This window comes from Lemur catta, chromosome 14, assembly GCF_020740605.2.
Source record: "Lemur catta isolate mLemCat1 chromosome 14, mLemCat1.pri, whole genome shotgun sequence".
NCBI lineage: Eukaryota > Metazoa > Chordata > Mammalia > Primates > Lemuridae > Lemur > Lemur catta.
In genome coordinates, this window is record NC_059141.1 from 9,975,476 (window position 1) to 9,998,744 (window position 23,269).

The 23,269-nt window shown below is 48.3% G+C and overlaps 2 protein-coding genes and 1 long non-coding RNA gene across 4 annotated transcripts in view; 2 read left to right on the forward strand and 1 right to left on the reverse strand.

The window, feature by feature from the left end:
- EIF3A (eukaryotic translation initiation factor 3 subunit A) overlaps positions 1–7,199 on the forward strand; it is a 36,632-nt gene extending 29,433 nt beyond the window's left edge. The window contains exons 18-22 of the mRNA XM_045568874.1: positions 185–273; positions 675–1,366; positions 3,911–4,112; positions 4,909–5,099; positions 5,970–7,199. Coding sequence (XP_045424830.1) covers positions 185–273; positions 675–1,366; positions 3,911–4,112; positions 4,909–5,099; positions 5,970–6,205 — 1,410 coding nt within the window. The 3' untranslated portion in view covers positions 6,206–7,199. The remainder of the gene's footprint in view (positions 1–184; positions 274–674; positions 1,367–3,910; positions 4,113–4,908; positions 5,100–5,969) is intronic.
- Positions 7,200–10,250: 3,051 nt separating this feature from the next.
- Positions 10,251–11,980, reverse strand: NANOS1 (nanos C2HC-type zinc finger 1). Its single transcript, XM_045568875.1, has one exon. It carries the CDS (start codon positions 11,978–11,980, stop codon positions 11,108–11,110), a length of 873 nt encoding a protein of 290 aa, XP_045424831.1. The 3' UTR covers positions 10,251–11,107.
- Positions 11,981–12,475: 495 nt separating this feature from the next.
- On the forward strand, positions 12,476–23,023 carry LOC123650252. Of its 2 annotated transcripts, none has more exons than XR_006739306.1 (5): positions 12,476–12,535; positions 13,562–13,770; positions 14,213–15,289; positions 19,808–19,924; positions 22,046–23,023. It is a non-coding gene; the product is annotated as an uncharacterized LOC123650252 (long non-coding RNA). The 2 variants fall into 2 exon arrangements; XR_006739305.1 differs by lacking the exon at positions 12,476–12,535 and adding an exon at positions 12,561–12,844.
- The last annotated feature ends 246 nt before the right edge of the window (positions 23,024–23,269 follow it).

Below are 23,269 nucleotides of genomic sequence, written 5' to 3' on the forward strand. Positions count from 1 at the left end.
ACAGTATATGAGAATACCAGTTTCACTGGACTGTCAGTCTCCTCTCAGATTAAGAATGAAATGAAATTTTAAAACTTGCTTATATTTAAGGGTTTGAGATTGTTTCGTATAAGTGCAAAAGTGATTGAATGGTAATACCAGTAGTTGTTGTCATTGTAGTACCTCTTGTTAACTGTTATTATAGGACTCTCGTTGGGGAGATAGAGATTCAGAAGGCACATGGAGAAAAGGCCCTGAAGCGGATTCCGAGTGGAGAAGAGGCCCGCCAGAGAAGTAAGTAGAATCCAGGAAAATAGTACCACCTAATCACAGTCCTGTTAATATCTTACCGGTGGTTTTTAAAATTTATTTTGTAGAGCCATGAGGAATTGTATGCATGTCTAATTGTTACTGTAATGTTTTTTATGGTTTACTACAACATTGCTCTAACTACTTGGCTTCTAAAGGGTTCCCAGTAAAGGGCAGATACAACTTTTTCAGGTAGTTGTCTGCTTATTTGTTCATGAAAGGTAGTGGATTCTGCATTACTTTTTATTAGGAAAACATATTTCTTTAGGACCAGGATGAATGAATTTAGACTGAAGCTGATCTAAAAAAAATGGGTGAAATAAAAAAATAACTCTCCCAAAAATCATCATATACTTCTTAAAAAGATTGTTCTTGTTGCCCTGTAGGGAGTGGAGACGGGGAGAAGGCCGGGATGAGGAGAGGCCTCACAGAAGAGATGAAGAGCGACCACGGCGTTTGGGGGATGATGAAGACAGAGAGTCTTCTCTTAGACCAGATGATGATCGGATCCCCCGGCGTGGCATGGATGATGACAGAGGCCCCAGACGTGGTCCTGATGAAGATCGATTCTCTCGCCGCGCGGCAGACGACGACAGACCTTCCTGGCGTAATGCAGATGACGACAGGCCTCCCAGACGAATTGGAGATGAAGACAGGGGGAGCTGGCGGCATGCAGATGATGACAGACCACCTAGACGGGGACTGGATGAGGACAGAGGAAGTTGGCGAACAGCTGATGAGGACAGAGGACCCAGACGTGGGATGGATGAGGACCGGGGGCCAAGGCGAGGAGGAGGTGCTGATGATGACCGACCATCCTGGCGGAATACCGATGATGACCGGGGGCCCCGACGGGGCATGGATGATGACCGGGGGCCCAGGCGGGGCTTGGATGATGATCGAGGACCTTGGAGGAATGCCGACGATGATAGAATTTCCAGGCGTGGTGCAGATGATGATAGGGGGCCTTGGAGAAACATGGATGATGATCGGCTCTCAAGACGGGCTGATGATGATCGCATTCCTAGACGGGGTGATGACTCAAGGCCTGGTCCCTGGAGACCATTTGTCAAGCCAGGTAAAAGTCTAATATTCAGAAACTAGATTGGATGCTTTATAGAATCTACTTGATGTGTTTATGTGCTACCCTAATGGATGGCAGATTGGGCTTCATGATTTTTTAGATAAACCAGTCTTCTATCTTTCCTTTTATATCTGTGCAGGGACTTTTCTGTCAAAAATTTGCCTTTGCTATTCCACACTCCAAAACGATTAAAATAAATTCACCCTTCTTCTTTAGTCATCTTATGCTCTTTATTTTCTTTCTGTCTTGTTGGCTGCTTCCTGGAAGACTCTTTCTATACCCATGCTATCAGTAATGGTGTGTTCCTCAAGTTCTATCTTGGAACAGCCTCCTCTTACAAATAAATAATTAAAACTGAAGTGTACTAAATAGTCACAGTCCTGCCAGCCCTGGGGTTACACCTGGAAGAGCTCATTTTCTTCCTTAGTCTTCAGCCTGCTCATCTCTCCACACTTTATTATTACTAATTTTTTTTTGGTAGAGACAGAGTCTCGCTATGTTTCCCAGGCTGTTCTCAAACTCCCGGCCTCAAGCATTCCTCCTGCCTCAGCCTCCCAAAATGCTGGGATTCAAGGCATGAGCCACCTCACCACACTTTATTCTTGTGTAGTTGTAGAGCATACATGTCTTTGACGGACGTCTCTTATCATCCTCTCCAGGCGATTTCCGCATATTACATGCGGCATATCTCCACCTGGAAGCCTCAGTGACTTCAAACACAACCTACCCAAACTCCACTCACCACCCCCCACCAACGCTCCCCCTTCTTTTCAGGGGCCTATTGTCCATCAAACTATGAGCTTGGAATCTGGGAGTTCCCCTTTACTGTGGTCCTTCCTCCTTATGTTAAATCTTTCATTTACTTTAGTTCTGCCTTTTTAATGTTCCTTAAATCCACGCACTTCTCTATTCCTCCTGCTTGGACTTGGTTCTGGGTCACCATCATTTTTCTCACCCTCCAACTGGTCTTTGTTGGTCTTCCCGCCCCCAGCTCCATTTTTGCATTAGGGAGGTGGAGTAACCAGAGCAATCTGTTGTAAGTGCGGATGTAAGCGAGCAGCTTCCTTGCCTTTACCCTTAGTGGTTTCTGTTGCCTACCTCTGCCTCTTCTAGTCTCACTTCATTCCACTGTTGTGCTGTGTGACCTTGGGCAAGCCAGTTTAATTTTGCCTCATTTAAAATGGGGGGGGGTTAACAGTACAGTAGATTTTGTGATGATTTGCTGTAGTTGTGTTTTGTAATGTTGCCATGAATACTGAACCATTCATTGCTCCTAGAGGACATACAAGGTTAGGTTCCTGTGAGCCTTTGGTCACAATGTTTTTGTCAGCTAATCAATATATAACCACGTTTTATATCTTTTTGCTTATAGACCCTTTATTTAGTACATAGTATTGATTCATTAACATTGAACTCATGGCCAACAGTATTGTAACTCATGCCTAAACAGAGCTTATCTAATTAATGCATGTATTTTTTTCCCAAGACACATCACAGCCACCTTGTGCTTGGGGACACTAGACAGCATTTTACCACTATACTTGGGAGCCATTTTACACAATGAAATCACCAGCAACAATCACAAAGATGTGAAAAACACGGCACTAAATAGACCTTGAAGAAAGACCCTTATTTACAGCGTGAAAGCTGAAATAAGAGGGGTGTTGTTTTCAGCTGACAATGTGTGTGTCAAACGATTCCAATTTTTGCTACTCTGAACATGTCTTTGAGTGACTGTATAAATGCCATGAAGATTAATCTTGGGGTTACATATAAATTGTAGCAAGTAGGCAAATTCACAAGTAAAGAGTACACATCATGAGGATCAACTATACTTACCCTCAGCTATGGTAGGATTGAACAGGTTAATATAGGCAGAGGGTTTAGGATAGTCCCTTGGCACATGGTAGTAGCAATGTTGGTGACAATAATTGTTAGTTTTGCAGCTATAATAAACTTTCATTGAAATCTCTGCTTCCTTTGTACCTGCACATATATAATTTTCTTAGATTCTGACATCCCATGGCTAAATGTGATCAAAAGATTTGTCCTTGTTTAACGACCAGATGATGGTCGGTGGTAAATGGTGGAGAATAGGATAGGAAAGTCTTTTTTGTCTGTGACACCTTTGAAAATGTTGCAAGGCATAAACGAACTGAAAATTGGGGCTCGATCTCTCAGAGAAAACTAAGTTTTCTGCTTGAGTGAGCTGTCATCAGAACAGATTTTATACCTGAAATCCTCTGTATACAATATGAAAAGTTATATACGTTTTTCAGTGATACTTTTGTTTCATGTAACACTCAACCCAGACTTAAAGTTTCCTGTAGATACGTAAGTTAGAAAATGTATTAATGATGATAGGCAGTGGTAGTCTGCAGTGATGTGTATACAGTGTTAGTTTACTGTTTTTTAAAATGAAGTTTGAATGTTAGCATTTAGAACGGTGACGAATTAAGGCCAACATTAAGATCTCTATTCATGATTGCCAGTCTGTTTCTTGACTGGAAAAAATATTTTGCTTCTTTAAAAAAATAGGTGGATGGAGAGAGAAAGAAAAAGCCAGAGAAGAGAGCTGGGGTCCACCCCGAGAATCAAGACCATCAGAAGACCGTGAATGGGACAGAGAAAAAGAAAGGGACAGAGACAATCAAGATCGTGAGGAGAATGACAAGGAGCCTGAGAGAGAAAGAGACAGGGAGAGAGATGGGGAGCGAGAGGATCGCTTCAGAAGACCTAGGTTTGATGCTCTAATTAAACTATTTGTATATTTGCAATTGGGATTGTCTTAAGTGCTTTCATGTATTCCAAACTATTTTTGAGAAATGGTGCTTCTCACCCTCACCACTTTTATCTTTTAGAATCATAGCACACATTTTAAAAAAATTTTAGAGGTCATTTAATCAAATATTCCCTCTTTACACCTTAGTAAGAAAATGGAGGCCTAACCTATGGCTGTCCACAAGTTATAGACGAGTCTGTGACTGTTTGGCAGTGGAGCCAGTCCAGGTGTCTTTGTCAGTCCATTGCTTTTCCCCCTGTGGTTTTGGGTAATCAGTTTTACTGCCCTTAAATTATCAAAAGCCCTTTTGTTTTTATTAGTGGTCATAGTTTTACCTTGCTCCCTCTGCCAAAGTGGCTACACACTGATAAATATAGACCAGCACTGTTCGATGTTTGATACAATTTTCTGCAAGGATGAAAATGTTCTGTATCTGTACTGTCCAATATAGTAGCCAGCAGTCACATTTGGCTGTTGAGCACTTGGAATGTGGTCAGTGCTACTAAGGAAATGTCTTCAGTTTATTTTAGATCAACACGTGGGTAGTGGCCACGCTATGGAGCAGCACAGATCTAGGTGTTCTCATTTGCTCTCCATGCTTGAGGTGTCAGGTTGAGGCCAAGTTAGAAGTTTAAACTTTGTCCCTGTTATATTTGTAAATTCAGCATCAGCATCAACTCAGATAGGATATATTCGCTTACAGTTACCATGTAGCCTAACAATAGCAAGAACTTGTCATTTTAAATGGCTACAGGGATGAAGGTGGCTGGAGAAGAGGACCAGCGGAGGAATCTTCAAGCTGGAGAGATTCAAGTCGCCGGGATGATAGGGATAGGGATGACCGTCGTCGTGAGAGAGATGATCGACGAGATCTAAGAGAAAGACGAGATCTAAGAGACGACAGAGACCGGAGAGGACCTCCTCTCAGATCAGAGCGTGAAGAAGGTATAGAGGCTTCATGCAACCGAACTATTGGAACCATCATTTCTGGGGAATTTTAGGTTTTATTTAATTATCTCATAAATTTGTATGTACACCAGAAATAAATGGTTGATATTTATTCAGCTTAGAATTCACGATTTTCGTACACTTAACTCCATGGTCAAGCTGTGAAGTGAGCTTATCTCTACAGTGGTAGACTGAATTGGATAGTCAGCAGTATATGTTCATAAAATTTATTTAATGAATAAACAGTTTGTCAGTTATATCAAAGTAAGGTCCTGGCAGATAAGCACAAAGTGTACACGTTCTTTCTTTGAAATTTATTTATTAGAGCATTGAAACTTAGGTTAAAAATACTTTTTAAGATTCTTAAAATTTCACGTCTTTGCACTTAAGTGCTTGTCTTACAAGCTTGTAATATTTTGTCTGCACAATAGGATCATAAGAGTATTTCTTCTCTTACAGCCACAATATAAAACTTTAATATTTATATGGCTAATTTGCTGTTAAAATTCTCCAACTAGAGCTAAAGATCCTTTTAATTTTAAAATTTTCATTCAGCCAGATTTTTGCCACCTTGTATGATAGGTTTATACCAATTAGGACATTTCCCAGGCATGATTTCCTTTTGTTTTCAAATTTTGAGTTATACGTGCAAATCTGTTATGTTATTTTAAAGATTTTATCAGAAATTACATGAGCTTTTATTGGTTTTTAATTGTGATTCTTTATTGCTAATCTTTCTTTAGTACAGGATTTTTGAGTAATTTGAGGCATTCCTTTTGCTTAAGTTATGTTTAGTTTGAGCCAACAAAATACAGTACAAACTTAGTCTTTCTTTCCTTTTTTTTTTTTTTTAACTAAACTTTTTAGTAAGTTCCTGGAGACGTGCTGATGACAGAAAAGATGACCGGGCAGAAGAACGGGATACTCCTCGTCGTGTTCCTCCCCCAGCTCTTTCAAGAGACCGAGAAAGAGACAGAGACCGAGACCGAGAAAGAGAAGGTGAAAAGGAGAAGGCCTCATGGAGAGCTGAGAAAGATAGGGAATCTCTTCGTCGTACTAAAAATGAGACTGATGAAGATGGATGGACCACAGTACGACGTTAAGTCTCAAGATAATGGATTCAAATTGGTGTCTTACATAGGTTTGATCACATTCAAGGATTATTATACTTGTGCTTCAACCAATCTAAATTGGATTCTTTAATGTTTCACCATAACACAAAAAGCATGAACTTGTATTAATCCTATATAATAGATTGATCATGCACCACATCCACAGAAGGTTGGAAAACCATGCCATTTTCTGGAATTTAAGGTGTTGCATTATTTCATCAATCATTTGTTTACAAAAAAGAAAAACTAAAAAATAAATTTAAAATGTGAACCCTTCAGGTATTGAGTAACACCTGTATCTTGGTATAGAACTGATCTTTTCTTTTGATTTTGAAATATCCGATGTTAATTGGAATGAGGTAAGGTTCTGTTAAAGAAAACATGTTTGAAGACCCTTTAAAGCAGTGGATCTGAAACAGTTTTCACCGTTAGCTGTTGAAACATACCTCTTTAAATATTTTGAGGTATTTACTATTAACTAAATTTAGGAAGTTTTTAGATTCACTATAAGTGCAGTAAACATTACAAACATTGGATACAGTGGGATTTTTCTGTAGATTTTACTTGAAAGAAGGTGAGTAAAACAATTTGCAGTCGTTATTGTAATGACAAAAATACTGCTCAAGTGTGAATCCAAAAAACAGTACAGCTTTTAAATTTTAAAGCATTTGGTAAACTATCGCTGAGTTTTTTCTGTTGCCAATAGCAAACTGCTTTTCCATTAATGGAGAATTCATGCCTTTCAAGCATTTTAAATATGACAATATTTATAAATGTGTTGTTTGGAGGAATTGTTTAAATTCTCTTTCCTAATTTTCTCTTCAGGATAGATTCTTTCAAGTAATTTGTAGTAATGACTGTGTTGACTTCAATTTTGAAGTGTAGTAGCAATGTTAAAGATTAACTATTTGGTCTCATTGAAGCCAACACAGAACTTGCTGCTGTGTTTTTTCTTCAGTGATAAATAAAATACTTACAGAATTTGTTTTAGTGTTGATTTGTGGTTGTAACTAGTTAGTGTTCTAATGGTAAGTTTGCATATTGAGTTTGTTATTTTACTTGAATTTTTATCAGTGCCATTAAATGTCTCTCAGTGTTTAGTATCAAAGAAAGAAAATACAAAATAACTTTAAACATATAAAGCAAATGGGGCTAGGATGTTTCCCGTAAAATGTCCTCTTCTGTTAATGTGAGAATTATTTAGTTTCCTTGTAATGCTGTCCTTTGAGTTTATATGCATGTTGTGTCTGTGAAGTACCACCTTGGATTTTCACCCGAAATTTTAAAAATTAGTTAATTTCAGAAAATGTTAATTACAAGTTCACTGTGGCTGTAGGCACTTAAATTATTTCTGTTAGTGAGTAGTCTACTGTTGAGAATCCCTGTTGGTACAGCTATAAGGCCAGAAGAGGGAGTATTGATACTTTGTTACCTAATCAGATGTACCATTTTCTTTTTGATGTTACCAATGTTGGAAATTACTTTTTCAACACTTACCTTTGTATTCGGCATTTCAAACATCTGGAGGTCTTAAAAGGTCTTTTGTGGGGAGAGGACCTTTTCTAAGAGAATTTAGGAGCAGTGATTATATTTGAGGCAGTAACCTGCTGTGAGTTTTATGTTACTAGACAGCAGGCCTGTACTTGTGACATCACAGAGAAGTCCCAACGGATAATTTATTTAATTAGGTTTAGGTGAGTTACAGATGCATGTGTAAAGGCTAGTCTGCAAAGCCATCCTTTCTGCCCAAACTATTTCTCATACTGTTCTCCCTAGTTTTGTCTTGGTAGTCAGAATCCGAGCACAGGAGGAGGGTAGAGGAGTCTCATGCTGTTGCTTTGTGATCCTGCTCTTAGATTTCCACTATCCTGGCCTCACATCCTACTCCCCTGCCCCCGCCCCAGTATTTATCAACAGGGATTAAAAGAAAGCTGACCAACCAACTTACTCCTTCATGTTGCTGTTAGCACAGATCAGAGGGTAGAGACATCGACAGCTCAAAGACTTCTGCATCCCATCAGTTGTCCACAGTGCCTACCAGGAGGAGGCTAGCATCTATATGCATGGGATGTTTTTGTGTCAAGAACTGCCTGTATTTCGTTCTTTAACCAAAGACATTTTGACTGTAGGTTGATTTATGATTTTATAAATATAATTGAAATATGTGGGACACAATGGAAGGAATGTTCCATAATGTTTTAGTAGCTAAGAACAAACTAGAAAATTAGGCAGTCTTTTCTTTCCCTTTAAATATGTATATTTGTGATATACTTTTAAAATGTATAATTTTGGTTTAATAAATCTATGACAAAAGTTCTAATCAAAGCTAGTAATTCTGCAACTTCCAAAAAGGACTTGTTAGGAAAATTAAAATGCACACAAAAAGAAAAAAAGCCACTGAAAATAAGTGTACAGAAAAGAACAGTTTAAGGCAATTTGTGTCTGCACAGTTGGTAAAACCCTTTTCAAGTTTCCCTGTACTGGTTTGCTACTTAGCCAAATATTCAGCATATGAAAATTATCACAAATTACTTTGTATATTTTTTAAACTTTGAAAAGGGGGGGTTTCTTAGTTTTGCAAAGTGTTTAGTTTGTTTCACATTGAGTTCCAAGGATTGTTTTTAAGTGAATGTGCTTAAGTATACTTTTCATAAGAGAATTCTAGAAAATGAACTGTAGTGATATTCTGTTTTAATTCCCAGTATTTCAATGTTAAGTGGAAAACTGAGGCTAATTTGGCACAGTGCGGAGGCGTTCTGATGGAAGTTCTTTTTAAGTGGATTAGTATAATGAATAATTGACTTGAGCATTTTCTGGATACTTCTCCCAGCACTCTCCTGACTTGAGGACTTAAGCTCACTCTCTGCTTAACATGTTCCCAGTTCTGGCAAAATAGTGTAATGGTGTCAGAGTATCAAATTAGTATTACATATATCCCATCACAGTGATTCCCATATATTGAGGATATATCATAAGCCACATACCCAGGCCTTGGAAACATTGTCTATAATTGACTCTTTAAAATTACAAAGTAGCTAAACTGGTCCTGCCACCTTGCTAGTCCTTTTGGCCTGGAGAATCTACTGATCTGTTTATGGTGGCCCTTTTGAAAAGGTAGAACACAGCAGTGGGAGAATTCTTGTTGACCTGAAAAAGTTTACCCAAAAAGCAAAGCTAACTTAAACTGGTACCTTTTCTAGCAAAAGAAAACAAGTAATTGCATGGTTTTTATTAAGCTTCGGTCCAGTCAAATGTGCAGTTGTCTGGGGTTAAGACTAGTAGGGGTAGATTTTTTTTTCCCTTGGCTAAGAAACTGTGCCTGTTCCTTATCCCTCTCAATCCTGATGCACCTTCCTTTGACCGATAGGACGCACAGCTACTTAATAGTATTTACCCCAGCCTGTAATATACCCTTCAACTGAGTGTTCCAGATGAAGTCAATTTGCTGTGGGGGAAGTTAGCTGTTTAATAGGAAAGGAGGAAACTTGTCTGCAGATAGCCATGCTTTGTTCATCTTAGTTCACCTGTTATTGCCTCCTGCGTCTGTCTCGATGGTGTAGCTAGCGGCGTGCTGTAACGTGGCATTTAGCATGGTGGATTTCAAAGTGAGGGTGGGAGGTAAAGTGGGGGTTGGGAACCATTGCCTAAGATCAGGTTTAATCTCACATAATCGGTGGGGTTCCCGAAACAGACTTAGGGTCTTCCAGTAAGAATAGGAACATGAGGGACCCTTGGCAATTCCTTTAATTAGTGCTTACTCTGGTTTAAGGACTGCCTAAAGCCAAACAGCCTAGAATAGAACCTTCTTGAACACAGGTTATTACATTAACATCCTAGAGCTCAAGGGCTCCAACTTCCATTTAGTTTGAGAGGCAACAGCTGGAGTGAGCTTTCCTTCACTGAGGCCCTGAAATTGAGCAATCGAGGGTGAATACTGATCTTTTGCCTTTCTCCCATTTGATCTTAGTATCATAAATGTTTTTAAAGAACTGGAAGTGGATGGGTGTGTAGAGAAGAGGCCAAGTAGGAAAGGTATAGGTGAGGTTAATGAATTCATATACTGTTAACTGTACAAATACACGTCTTTTTTTTTTAACAGCACCATTTCCAAGTTATACACAGTATGATTGACTTGGCACGATTTTTAAAGGTGGAAAAGGCTAGTTGCTAGTTCAGTAATAAAAGATCTGGTACATAAGAGGATAAGGAGCTGTATTCTACCTGCTACAGATTGTGCATTTTACTAGGACGTAACAAGCCACAAGGAGGAATACCCGCCCAAATTAATACTGGAAAGTTTACAAAACCTTCACTTCTCATAACGGTGATGCACTAGGGGCTTGCCTTCACCTGGAATTAGAATAACTGATTAAGGACAACTAAGAATATTACTTGCTTCAAACAATAAAATAGTCATTTTGTCAACATTCCATAAAATCGCCAGTTTTAAGCTCAGTTCAGAGGCTTTTAAAAAAATATTCTAGACCTAGTAAAGTGCCTCCATTCATAAAATGAAACATTCAAGGTTAGACTGAGACAATTTCATACTGATGCGCATCTAAAATAGGTCGACGTATACAGTAAATAAACAGCGCCTCTAAGTTGCCATATTTCAGTTAGTGGAATACACACCCAGCCTCCGCGGTTCTGGATGTGGGCAAACTAGAAACTGTAGAGACAAACGGAGATTTTAGTGTCTAGTCCCAAACGCTCGGCAGGGAAGTACTCCACACGGTCAGCTTTTGACAAACCACCAAGACGAGGTCCCAGGTTGAGCCAACTGCTGAGCTCCAGATCTCCCCGACAGCGAGGGAGGAACGCTGCGCAGACCAAGAGTGGGACGGCGGCGGCAGCCCCGGTGGCGTCAGGTGCCGGCAGCCCGAGCCCAGGCCCTCAGCGCAGCTTCTTGCCCTGCGGGCCGTCCCTGGCGCTGCGCGGCGGCGGCGGGCGGGCGGCGGGCGGCGGCGGCACTTTGGAGAGCGGGCAATACTTGATGGTGTGCGCGTTGTCGCCGCTGGCGCCGCACAGGGGGCACGTGTAGCGGCGCAGCACGGGGCACAGCACTCGCCCGTCGGGGCCCTTCAGGATGTGGGTGGTGTAGAGCGCCACCGCCTCCTTGTTGTTCCGGCAGAACACGCACACCTGCAGCTCGGGCTTCAGCAGCCGGGCGGCCGCCGCCCCGGAGGCCCTGTGCAGCCGGGGCTCGGCCGCCCACGCCCGGGCCCGCTCCTCGCGCGGCGTCACTTCGGCGGCGGCGGCGGGCGCGCAGCCCAGCAGAACCGCGGCGGCGCGACCCGCGAACGGGCTCAGCTCGGCGAAGCGCTCCTCCAGCAGCCCGGCCTCGGCGGGGCCCGCGCACAGCTCCAGCGCGCGCAGCTCCAGCGCGCCCCCCAGGTAGCGGCTCCGGGAGCCCGGCTCGTCGCTGTCGTCGTCGTCGTCGTCCTCATCGTAGTCTGGTGGCCCGGGCGCGGGCCCCAGCGCCCCCGGCCCGGCCCCTGCGTGGGGGGAGCAACAGGACGAGGAGGAGGAGGAGGAGGGCGGGGAACCGCCGCCGCCGTCCGCACCGCGGGCGCAGCCGAAGCCGGGCTCGCCGTCCACCGCCTTCGTGATGAGCGTGGCGAGCCCCAGGTAGTCGTTCCACGAGCTGAAGGGCTGCGGGTGCGCCGGGCCCTGGGCGCTCACGTAGCGGGCGCTGGGCACGAGCGCCATGGGCGCGGGGGCGCGGCCGCGGCGGGGCGAGCGGGGCGCCCAGGGGAAAGCCTCCATGGGCGGGCCGCGCGCGCCGCCTCCCCGCCGCCGGCGCCGGCCGGACGGAAGGGACGCGCCGAGCCTGCCCGCCGGCCTGCCGCGGGGTGGGGCCGCCTCGCCGCCTTTTATCGGGCCCCGCTCCTCCCCGCCCCCCCGGCCTTGCCGCCGCGGCCCTGCCCCCTGCGCTCCCCCGCCCCGGCCACCTCGCCCGCGCCCCGGACGGAGGCGGAGCGGAGGCGGGCGCGCCGGGGGCGGGCGGGCAGTGCGCGCGCTCCGCTCCGGCCCGCGCGGCTCCCTCGCCCCGCGCTGCGCGGGCCTCGCCAGCTGCCCGGCGCTTTCATTCTGGGAAGGGGGCGGGCGAGGCGCCGCCTCGGGCCAGCGCGCTAATTGGCTGCCGACCAGAGCCCCTGCGCCACGGCGTCGCTCCGGATGCTGATTGGTGCAGTCCGGGCGGGGGGCGTGCCCTTCCCGCACAGCTGGGAGGTGCGGGGAAAGTAGGGGAGTGAAGGGCCGGGGAGGGGCGGTCGCTGGAGCCCTCCTGCGTGTGAGCGCGGAGCCCTGGCTTTGGAACAGGTGACTGGGCCTGGGTCCCCTTCGGCCTGGTGGTGAGGTTCAGCGAGGACAGGGGTTGGGATGGCGACGGGTACATGCCCCCACCTCCCAGTCCTTAATGCCTCAGGCCCACATTCCGAGAAGCCCCTTCTCTCCTCCCCCCTTCTCATCAACAACAGCAGGAAAAGCTGTGGGGGAAGCAGGACTGCGCACGGTGGAAGGATGCAGTTCGCGCATCAAGGAACTTCCGTTTGCACAGCGCGTTGGAGCACTTTCCACCGGGTGAAATGCTTACGAACCCTGAGATTCAGAGAGGTTATGGTTCTTGTAGTAAGTAGTGGAGGGACGCAGGCCTTTCCCACAGCGCACAGCAGCCTCCAACAGGTGCTCAGAGACTGGGTGGCCATTAGCCGGCGCCTTAGGCAGGGCTGGGGCTGGGCCAGGAGAGCCTAGGACCGTGACTGAGGCGGGTGTGTGTAGCCTCTCACCCTCAGGGGCCTGGATCGAAATCTGGGGTGTGTGCAGTTTGAAAAACAAAGCATATTCAACATCATAACTTAACACTTTGAAATGAATAAAATATTTGTTGTAAGAACTGGAGAATAAAAGTCAAAAAATGAGTTTTGATTAGGAAATTAGAGGTGGTCTTGTGCTTCCCACGAAAAGGCACTTTCTTTTTCTTTAATTGAAAGTAGGAAAGGTTTTAGGTACTGAGGGCTCTTCTAGGATGGGGCCTAAGACCAGGACCAGGAAAATGCCTCCCTGCTAGCTGGGTGGGCTGCAGGGTGGGCCCCTTGGTGCATGGTGGGGGTCTTTCCTTCCCCAGGCCTGCCTTGTGGCTACTGAAACAATGATGGGGCAGCCCTCATTAGGCCTGAGGCCATGCTCAGGGGTCTGGCTGTGCCCAGCAGGTGGAGAATGGCCCAGCAGGGGATGCCCAGAACCTAGTGCTGGCATCGGTTAATATTAGAACAAATGAGTGATTTCATCAGAATGTCAGCAGTGGAAGGGATCTGTGGGATCATTCGGTCCAATCTTACTTTACAGATGAAGAAAATGAGACCTGGAGAAGAGAATGACTTCTTTAAGGCCACGCAGTGACTATTTGACAGCCAGGACGAGGACTGAGGTCCCATCACTCCTGGCCAGGTGGCCTTTCCACTGCACCATAGACTCAGAAGGTATTTCTGACTGAGTTTGTGCATGCGTCAGCAGAAATCAAATACAGAACACAGAGGAAGTTGGAAAGAAGAGAGGTAGGAGATGTACCTTTGGTTGGGGCTCTGCCCTGAGGGAGCAGGGCTGGGCTGGCAGGCACAGGGGAGGGTGAGGCAGCAAAGCAAGGCCTGGTTGGACCACCTGACGGGTTTGGGGTTGAAGACACGTTTTTCAGCCTCTTCCTGCCCTCCTAGCCCCCGACGGTTGATAGGAGTCCGGAAACCAGGCAGTAATATTCTGCACTTGCCAACCCGTTCCTTTTCCAAGTTTGTGTTGGCTCTCAAGTTAGAAAGTCATTCCTTTATTTCCTCCCCCTCTCCCACCAAAACTAAACAAAAGCCTCAATGCCGTGGGGCTCCTTCAGAAGCCTGGCAGGTTTGCTGACACTGAACTCTGAGCTCTTACCACGAGAATGCTGGCCCCTAGAGTGGTATGAAGATGATTATTCTATAAATGGAAAATTCTGCTTGGTTCACGCAGCCCTGCAGCCTGCACGCTTGCAAGGTATGCAGACTTTCCAAGCTCTGAAGACGGGGAGCGTCCACTCTGAGAAAGCTCCGGCAGGGCAGGTTTACAACTGCCGGCCGCTCCGATCCCCTGGGTCAGGGCAGAGACGATGGCGACCGAGCCGCGCCCACCTTCCTCCCCCACACGGCATTCAGCCCTTGTGTTATGGGACGAGCATAAAAACTTTGAAGTGAACGTGGATAAGAACAAATGCTTTGACTGGGACCTGCCGCCTGGGTGTGTGGGCAGCTGTGATCGTGTGGGGATGGGCTGGAAGGACGTGGACAGGAATGAGTGTGTCCTGGGATCTAGCCACATGCGGTTTCCCCAGGGGTCCCCGTGTCTGCCATAAAATGTAAGTAGGACTTTGACCCGGAAGGGAAGTCTGGGTGTGAAGGCCAAGTGTGTAAAGGCTTTTGTCTTTGGGCACATGCTGGGCCTCGGTACCCTGGGAGCCTTTGCTGTTGGTGACCACTGAAAGGCCAGAGCGGGTGCCTGGCCCACCTCTGGGTTAAAGTTACTTTGTCACCAGGTGCAGGCCTCCTCCTGGCCTTGAGCGCTCCAGCTCTGAGATGGTGGAACTGACTTCAGGGGTGTTCTTAGAGCCTCTGGTGAAGTCTGATTGCCTTTTGTTCACTTTCCAGGAGTCTGGGACGAAACAGATGGAAGTAGCCAGAGTGTGAAAGTTTCTTCAGGGGACATCCTCAGACTGGCCGAGGCAGGAAGCTGGAGGGTTGCTTCCGGAGTGGGGCCTGCCTGGCACGGGCTGAAGGCTCTGGCAGGCAGGGTGGCCGGTTGTGAGGGCATCCTGGGCTCTGCGTTCGCCCCGGCCCCGGCCCTTTCCTTTGCTGGCAGCAGAAGGCAACCATGAGGCATCCTGAGGCTCTTCAGAGACATGGGTCAGCCCTGGGGCGTGAGGCAGCCTGGCCAGTGTCCAGGCAGCTACTGGGATGCTGTTTGTGGGGCCCTAGGCTGCTGCTGACCCGCCCACTGAGCTCCTGAAAGGGGCGGGAAGTGCTCTGGCTCCCCCAGCCGTGGGCTTGGACGCAGGTGAGGCACAGTTGGGCACGTTGAGGGCTCTCTCCTCTAATGGTGTTGACTTTGTCCGTGTCATGCCTCTGTCAAGCTCAGACAGTCTCGGGGACAGGGGCTTGGCTGGGTTTGCATCCTGGTCCTTATGTGAAGTCACATGTGGCCTTGGACAAGGGCCTGAACCTCCTCTCTGGGCCCCAGTGCCTTCCTCTGGTTAGCAAAGGGGCTCGGCTTGTCATGTAAAGTGGCACCACGTGTGGTTGCCAGCTGACAGCCACTCCCTGCCTTTCTTAACCTTGTTGCGAGTCCCTCCCTCAGCCTCAGTGGATGAGCTGTGACAGCTTCAAGCCACTCGAAACTTCCCATTTCCCCTGGTACAATTGGGTAAGGACAGGGCTGGTGACCCAGTTCTGGCCCTTGAAATGTAAGCGGATGTCTGGTGTCTGCAAGGGGGTCTGCGGAGAAGTCTGCTCCCTCCATAAAGAGGGGCAGGGAGGGCCAGGACCTCACCTGCTTCCTCCCAGGTTATGGAGCTGCTGCAGCCCTGAGGTGACAAGTCTTAAGGACAAAAGGCCGGCACAGGGGTGATGCTTACCAGAAAAGTTAAACCCTGGTGACAGTTTTGTGGGTGACTTGTTACACAAGGTAATTAAACATCTTTATAGTTTCAGCCACTTCCAGTCAGGTATCCTTTTACTTGCATTCATTCTAAACTAAACGTGTAGTAATATGGAAAATGCATTTGGTGATCCCGCCAAAAAGGTCGGATCCACTGTTCTGGCCAGACGGAGGTGACAGCCGTGTCAGAATTCCGTGTGTGTGGACAGGGGCTGAGAGCAGGTGCTTCAGCTCTTCTCCCACCCACCCTGCCTCGGGGCACGGCCTCCTGGCTGGCGGTGGTAGTAACCCTGCCAGCAGCACCAGGTGCTTTGCACACACCGTCTCGTCTCGTGTGACTCCCTCCACCCCACAAATGCCACAGGCACTGTGACCACCCTCCAGGGCCACGTCGCTGCGGAGTAGCAGAGCCGAGATTTGCACCTGTGGCCGTCTCGCTCTGAAGCTGGGTTTGTGCCTCTTCAGATGCACGTGGTCGTTCTTGGGGCTTCTGGGGTCCAGATGTCTGGGCAGCAACACGCAGCCGCAGGGGCAAGAGGGGACAGCGCAAGGAGCCGCCTGGGGCAAAACTGGGCACATTTTCCATTCTGTGTCAGAGATGTCCCCCAGAGAAAACCAATCCCATTGAAAGCAGTCTGCGTGTTTCTGTTTACCCAGTAGTAGGTACTTTGGTAAAGTGAGTAATCCTTTCTCTCTGCGACACCCTCGCTCCTCCCCGCCGTGTGGTTTTCTTTTAGAAATCTGGAGTGTCCCAATTTTATTTAAAGCAGGAGCTGCCTGGAGGCTGCAGGCAGAAGGGCAGAGGCCGGGCGGAGGATGCTGCTAATAGTAATGACAGTGGCTCTCGGGCTGAGCCCTTACAGTGCACTGAGCATTCGCTCAGATCAGTTCTGAGATCCTCCCAGCAGCCCTGCAGTGATTCCCTTTTGCAGAAAGTAAAGTGAGGTTTGGGAAGGCTAAAAGCCTGTCCGGCCTCTCACAGCTGGTTGGAGGCTGGGATTTCTCCAAAGCTTGTACTGTTAGCTCTCATACTTCCTGGCCCATGGACATGCATTCATTTAAAGTTCACTACATCCTGCCTCCCTGCCCACTCCAGGCGTCCCTAAATGGGACCATCAGCCTTCTGTCCCTCATCTTCAATCCCTGCTGTCTGCAGGGGAGTGGGGTAAAAAGCTGGGGCCCCTAGTCAGGGAGGGATGAGTTATACATAAAATGGTAAACTGTAAGGTCAAGGTTGCACTCCAGTGGGCCTGAGAGCTCTGGGCAAAGGGAGGGGAAGCAGAAAGATGAGGGCAGGGAAGGGGATGGGACTAGGCTGCCAAGCAGGGCAGCTGTGTATGGTTCTGGAGGTTGTGCACTGCACAAGGGCTTCCCATCTAAGGGGGCACCTTTTACATCATAGACATAGTCACACATTTGAGTGAATCTATGATAGTTTTGTGAGTAGAAGGCCTGAGATAACAATCTCAGTGTTCTACCACAGCTGTGCAGAACAGGCAGCTCCTCTCTAGGGGCCTATTAACTCTTACTTTACATACATTTATAACACACTCTTTGGTTTCTCAGCTCTGACCATGAGCTGGGGGTGATAGAGGACATGGTGATGTGATGGACATGCACGCAGCCACCTCTGTGGACTGTATTGTATCATGTCAGAATATAATAACTTGGTAATGTTAATTCTGAGTTATTGGGAACATGTTAAATTTCATTTACTCTGTTTAAAAAGGCAGGCAATGTCTAATACATTTAGTTTAGAAAATGATTAACACACCGTTAGGAGAGATCACTTGTGTGATCTCTCCTTTCTCAGCACCACAAGGTAAGGAATAAAAACCGTGGGTAACGTATCCACCAATGTGCTAAGAGCTCTCCCCATCTCCTCATTTAGATGCCCATAATACAGCAAGGTAGATAGTATGGGTAATCCCATTTTATGGATGTAGAGGGTGAGGCTCAGAGAGGGCATGCAACACACCCAAGGGCACACAGCCAGCAAGAGCTGGAAGGGAATTTGAACCCAGGCTAATAGACTCCAGTCCGGTGCTCTCAACCCATCTGCTCTCAGTCCTTTTCCTCTCCTGTCTCAACAGGCGGCAGTTGTCCTTCAATCTCCCCACTGTCCCCAGTTCCCTGGGAAGGTTCAGGGTAATGGAGTTGCCTTTCGGGATGGCTTTCATTGTCAGGGGCCCTGGTGTCCCCTGCTGTGACATTTGCTGATGAATAGCTCCCTTTCTGGAGCCGAGCGTTCATTGTCTGGCCCTAGGAAAAATGTACCACGTGTCCCTGATGGCCTGGATATGCTTGGGATGTGTCCATGGCCTCTGATTGAACCAACCACACCTTGTCTCTTGGCCAGAGGTAAAGTCTAGACCCATCTCTCTGTGTAGTGACTGGGCCCAGCTGGAGGGCAGGAGATGACAGCTCCTGGGAGGCAGGGTCCAGGGTCTTGGCCAGGCCACCTGGCAGGCTGCTCTGCAGGCTGCCCTGAGGTTGGGGGTTGTGTGAGTCCTGGGGTCTGCTGGGAGTGGAGTCCAAGGCATGATGGCACCGCCTGCCCCTGGCTGCTGCCTGCAAATGGAAGCCACAGACCCCCCATGTTGAACATAAGTGTCACCTTCAGAAGGGAGGTCACCATGCTGCAGCATCATGGTTGGAAAGGGCCTGAGTGGACCAGAGCCAGGTCCTGGTTTCTGGTGCACCAGGAACTTGCTATGTGAAAACAGCAAGGTGTTTCCCTCCTCTGCGCCTCAGATTCCTCACCATTGAACCAGAGGGCAGGCAATGGCACGGACAAAGGCTGACACATACAGTGTTAAACAGGTCACCAAACAGTATGGCCCCCAAGTTTTTTTGTTAAATGAAACAGTTGGTATGTACCTTCTGTATCTATATATTTTGTGTAAAAAATATAGAAACATAGAAGGAAATATATGTAAACATATAGAAGGATATATAAAAAATTGCTAACAGTGGTCCTCTCCAGGTGGTGGAATTATGGGTAGTTTTATTTCATAGCTATATATTTACTCACTTTATAAAAACACAAAAAATCTGAATGCAGGATGTTAGATTCCAAATCCTGAGCACTGTCTCATCCTTGCTGTTGCCTCTGGCGGTAAAGCCCAGCAGTGATGGCCTCCGTTGTCCCTGGAGACTGCAGCCAGCGTGCGGCAGGGACCGGGTCCACCTGCCAGAAAGGTCTTGGTAGCTGCACCTGCCTATTTAGCCTCCTCGCTTCCCGATGATTTGCAGTGTTGCACACCTGAGCGTGCTTTCAGCTAGGATTTGGTGGTGCCAAACTCCATTTTCAGACAGCCCAACTAGAAGTCAGGGTCCTATCTGCTTCGTCACCTCTCTCTGCGCCACCCACTGCCCCATCCCCAGACGCAGGCGGCAGACAGGCCAGGAGCAGGGAGACTGGAGCAGAGGGAGGCAGGGGCGCGAGGCTCTGGGCTGCCTCTGCTTTCTTTCCTTCTCCAGCCGTTCTCTGGGATCATTCCTGTCTCATGCCTGTTCCCTCTGCTGTCCTCACTGTCCCCTAGTAAATCCCAGCCAGCCGTCCAGACCACCTCACGTGCAGTCTCAAGCCTTCAGTGGTTGAAGCAAGCCTTCGTGTACTTCTTTAGGTTCCCCTGGACAGCACGTCCCTCGTGCCCTGGGGTCCCGGTAGGGCTGTCAGTCACAGCCCTGCTCCTGCCACAGGTGGGCATATGACACAGACTGTCCAATCCAAAGGTTCTCTCCCCTGGCCATAGAGATGGTTCAGGCATGGGCATGTGGCCCAGACAGGACCAGTGAGACTCTTCCCTGAGACTGGTGGGAGAATCTTGTGAGAGAGAAGTGTTCTTTTGGCTGTCACTGCTCCCCTGGGATATTGTGAGTGTGTGACTGCTCGTGGTCATCTTGCCTGCACAGGAAGAGCACCTCCCTGCAGAAGAAAGCCACATGCAGACGGAGCCCTGCTGCCATCATTGCTTCAGCCCCTGGATCCAGCTGTGCCTGCAGCAAGATAACCCTGGACTTCCTGGTTAGGTGAGTCAGTAAATCTCCTTTTTGTTTGAGCTGATTTAAAAAAAAAATTTTTTTTTTTTTTTTTTTTGAGACAGGGTCTCACTCTGTCACCCAGGCTGGAGAGCAGTGGTCTGATCATAGCTCACTGCAGCCTCCAACTGCTGAGTTCAAGTGATCCTCCTGCCTCAGCCTCCCGAGTAGCTGGGAGGGTCATATGTCATATGGGGAAGGGTCTCAGAGTCAGGAAACCTCAGTTCTGCTCTCGGTCCTCAAGCAAGTCACCACTGCCCCCATGCCCTAGGCTGTGTTCTTTATGAAGGTACTCAGCAATCAGAGGAAGTTAGGGACCTGGGGGTCTTAGCTAGGACTCTGAGCCTATCTCAGACTGGCTCAAACAAAAAGGGAATTGATTGGCTGCTGAAACTCAGAAGCTCACGAGTGACACTGGCTTCTGTCACGGCTGGAACCAGACCCTCAAACAAGACCATCATTAGGACTTTGCCCTCTCTCCATTGTCACCACTGCCGTCCTCTGAGTCGTCTTCCACCCAAGGCTCATGCTCCCCACCTCAGCAGAGATGGCATTTGCACGTCCATGCTTCCATCCAATCAGCTTTGGAGCCCCAGTGGAAAGGCAATGCCTCTTTTCTGACAGTTTCAGTAAAAATCCCAGGATTGCATTTCATTGGCTTAACTCAGGTCATGTGTCTGTCCCTGAACCGATCACATTGGCCGAGGATTGGAATGCTCAGACCGGCCAGGGCTTGGTCACGAGCTCACCCCTGGAGCTGAGGGGAGCAATTTCCCAAGGATCCCAGGATATCCGGGAAGCCACAGGCAGGAGCCCAGGGGTGGTTGCTGATACTCTCCTCCCGTCCACACCGTGGTTACCAAGCACCTGGCCTAGGATGCAGGGATGAATTTGGATCTTAAGCTCCTCACACTCTGGGGGAGGCAGAGAGTACACAAGGAGCTATAACACCAGCCAGGTGTTTCCAGCCCGGTGGAGTCCTGCAGGGCCTCCGATGGAAACGCCAGCCCCGACCTCTGAGCTCGAGCTTATCCAGGTCGGTCCTGGGCAAGCTGGTCAGGACCCTGCAGCTCGTGGTCCTCACTTGAAAAGCACAGTGGTGTCCCCAAGGGCAGCAGGCCAGGGGCTCCTCAGCCACTTGCTGGGAGGCCTCAGCAAGTCATTTCAGTGACACAGGGGAAGTAGGTCCCCACCAGGCTGGTGTCAGGATAGAATGACAGTGGAGACGAAGGCCCTTGTAACCCACAGAGCAATGTGGGGGTGCAGCAGCCCCCTGGCCTTTTCCTAGTCGCTGACCCCTCCAGGGCATTCTGATTCCTTGTCAGCCCCACTGTCAAGAGACCAGCCACGGCAGGGACTGCAGGGAACGGCCAGATGCACTGCAGCCAGGGCTGGGGCCAGGGGTGCCCGCCACCCCCGATCATCAGCCCTTGCTTGGGATTGGCGTGGCGAGGGTTCCCCCTTCCCTGCGCTTACAACCGTCTCTTCTCCAAATGCAGTTCCAAACTGAAGTGGGGGCTGGGACTTCATGTGCTGAGAAAGTCCCGGTGCAGCACCTGCTGCTTTTCTGTGTGCCAGGCTGGAACACGCACAGGAGTAAAGAGCTCGTTCCAAGGCCGGGAAGCTTATACTTCCTGCGCTTTCTTTATGAAATCTTTGCCTATCCCAAGGTCATGAAGATGCTCTCTTACCTTACTTTCTAGAAGCTTTTGTTTTATTTCTCATGGTTTATACGTAAAAACACTTGCTAAAGTTTGTTTACAGATTGGTTGCTGTAGAGTGAAATTCAATTTGGGGCAAAAATAGGTAATACCACCTAAGCTTTGGTTTCCTTAGCTAGCAAATGTGGATAATCATTGTCCGTCTGTCACTTTTAATGTTGTGACATTAAATGAGATAATACATGTAAAGTGCTCAGAGTAGGCATGCGCAGATAGTACGCAAAACTCAGTGTAGGCTCTTACTGTTCTGGAACATCCTAGCTGTTTCTCCGGCCACCTGGTGTTCCGTTTCACAGACAGGGTGTGGTGGGTCATCCCTTTTCCCCACTCTTGCAGTCCGAGCTGCACAAACATGCCTGCAAGCACAGGCACTTGCACGTTTTTCCTGCAGGACAAACTATGTTGATTCTCGATGGTTCCTCGTGTCCCCATCAGCGTCCCCACACAAGTGAAATGGAGGAAAGGATGAGGAAGACTCCTCCAGGGACCCTCCGGCAATGAGCTGTCGGCTGAGAAGCCGCTGGAGAAGAGGAGGAGGAAGAAGGCCATTCAGTAAGATTTGCCCTCAGGAGGGTGGAGCAGCCGCTGCAGGTTCTGAAGGCGTTTGCTATGAGCGTTGAGAAAAACAGCTTGTGGGAGCCTTTGTGCCTTCGGAGGAGTAATTGCCTTTGATGGTCTGTTAATAGGAGTCATTATGTGGTTATTAAGAAGGGACTGCGATGAGCCCAGCTCAGGCTTGCTAAGTTCAGGGGTCTCTAGGCTTAATGTTGTTTCTGCCTTGCAGATAAGGAGCCCCCTAGAATGGGGGGCAGGGTCGGCCTTTTAGCCCAGCAAGGTGGGGCAATGCTTGAGGGTGCCAATTAACGCCTCGGGTGGTTGGCGGGAGGGCAGGGGCAGAGGTAGGAACAGAGAGATGGTGAGCAAAATGGGGAGAGGAAGGAGAGGGAGAGAAAGAAATTGGAAAGAATACTGGCCCCCGGGCTAAATTCTAGAGCCTGAATCGCCAGGGAGCCATTACCTCTGCCAGTTCTCGGGCCTCTCCAGCCCTGTGGGTTTAAGTTCTGCATTGAACAAGACCCCAGGACGACTGCTCTGCATTTTCAAGTTTGAGAAACTCTGGTTTGGCGCTCACCAGGGTGAGGGACCCCTAGGGAGATAACGGAATGGAATGCAAGGGGGGAACTTCCATTCCTTATCAAGGGTCCCAAGAACTGGCTGTTTGACAAGAATTCATTACAGCGGCTATTCTGGCCCAGTTACTCTACTTCCCCTGGAAAACCCTCTATGAAACCCAAGGCTCTCCCCTTTCTTGCGTGGACGCTCTTTTCAGTGTTCACCCATCTGCACGCAGACGCTCAAATAAACAGCATTTTGCTACACCTGAGGCTTCGTGTGTCTCCCTCTCGGCTCCGGACCTAACAGGGTGCCACGTGGCCAACAGTCTGCAGCCCTGTGCGGAGGGGCTGGCAGGGTTTGGCCTTGCCGAGAAGACGAGCTGAGAAGGATGTGATGGAGAAAAGTGCTTGGGAGACAAACAAAGCAGAAGAGGGTGTGTCGACTCTGGAGCAGGTGGCCAGCGGTGTCACTAAGGTGACCTGTGCGGAATGACCTGAAG

Bases quoted from the DNA above. Each gene is read 5' to 3' on its own strand.
- NANOS1 (XM_045568875.1), bottom strand. From the start codon at position 11,980: ATGGAGGCTTTCCCCTGGGCGCCCCGCTCGCCCCGCCGCGGCCGCGCC.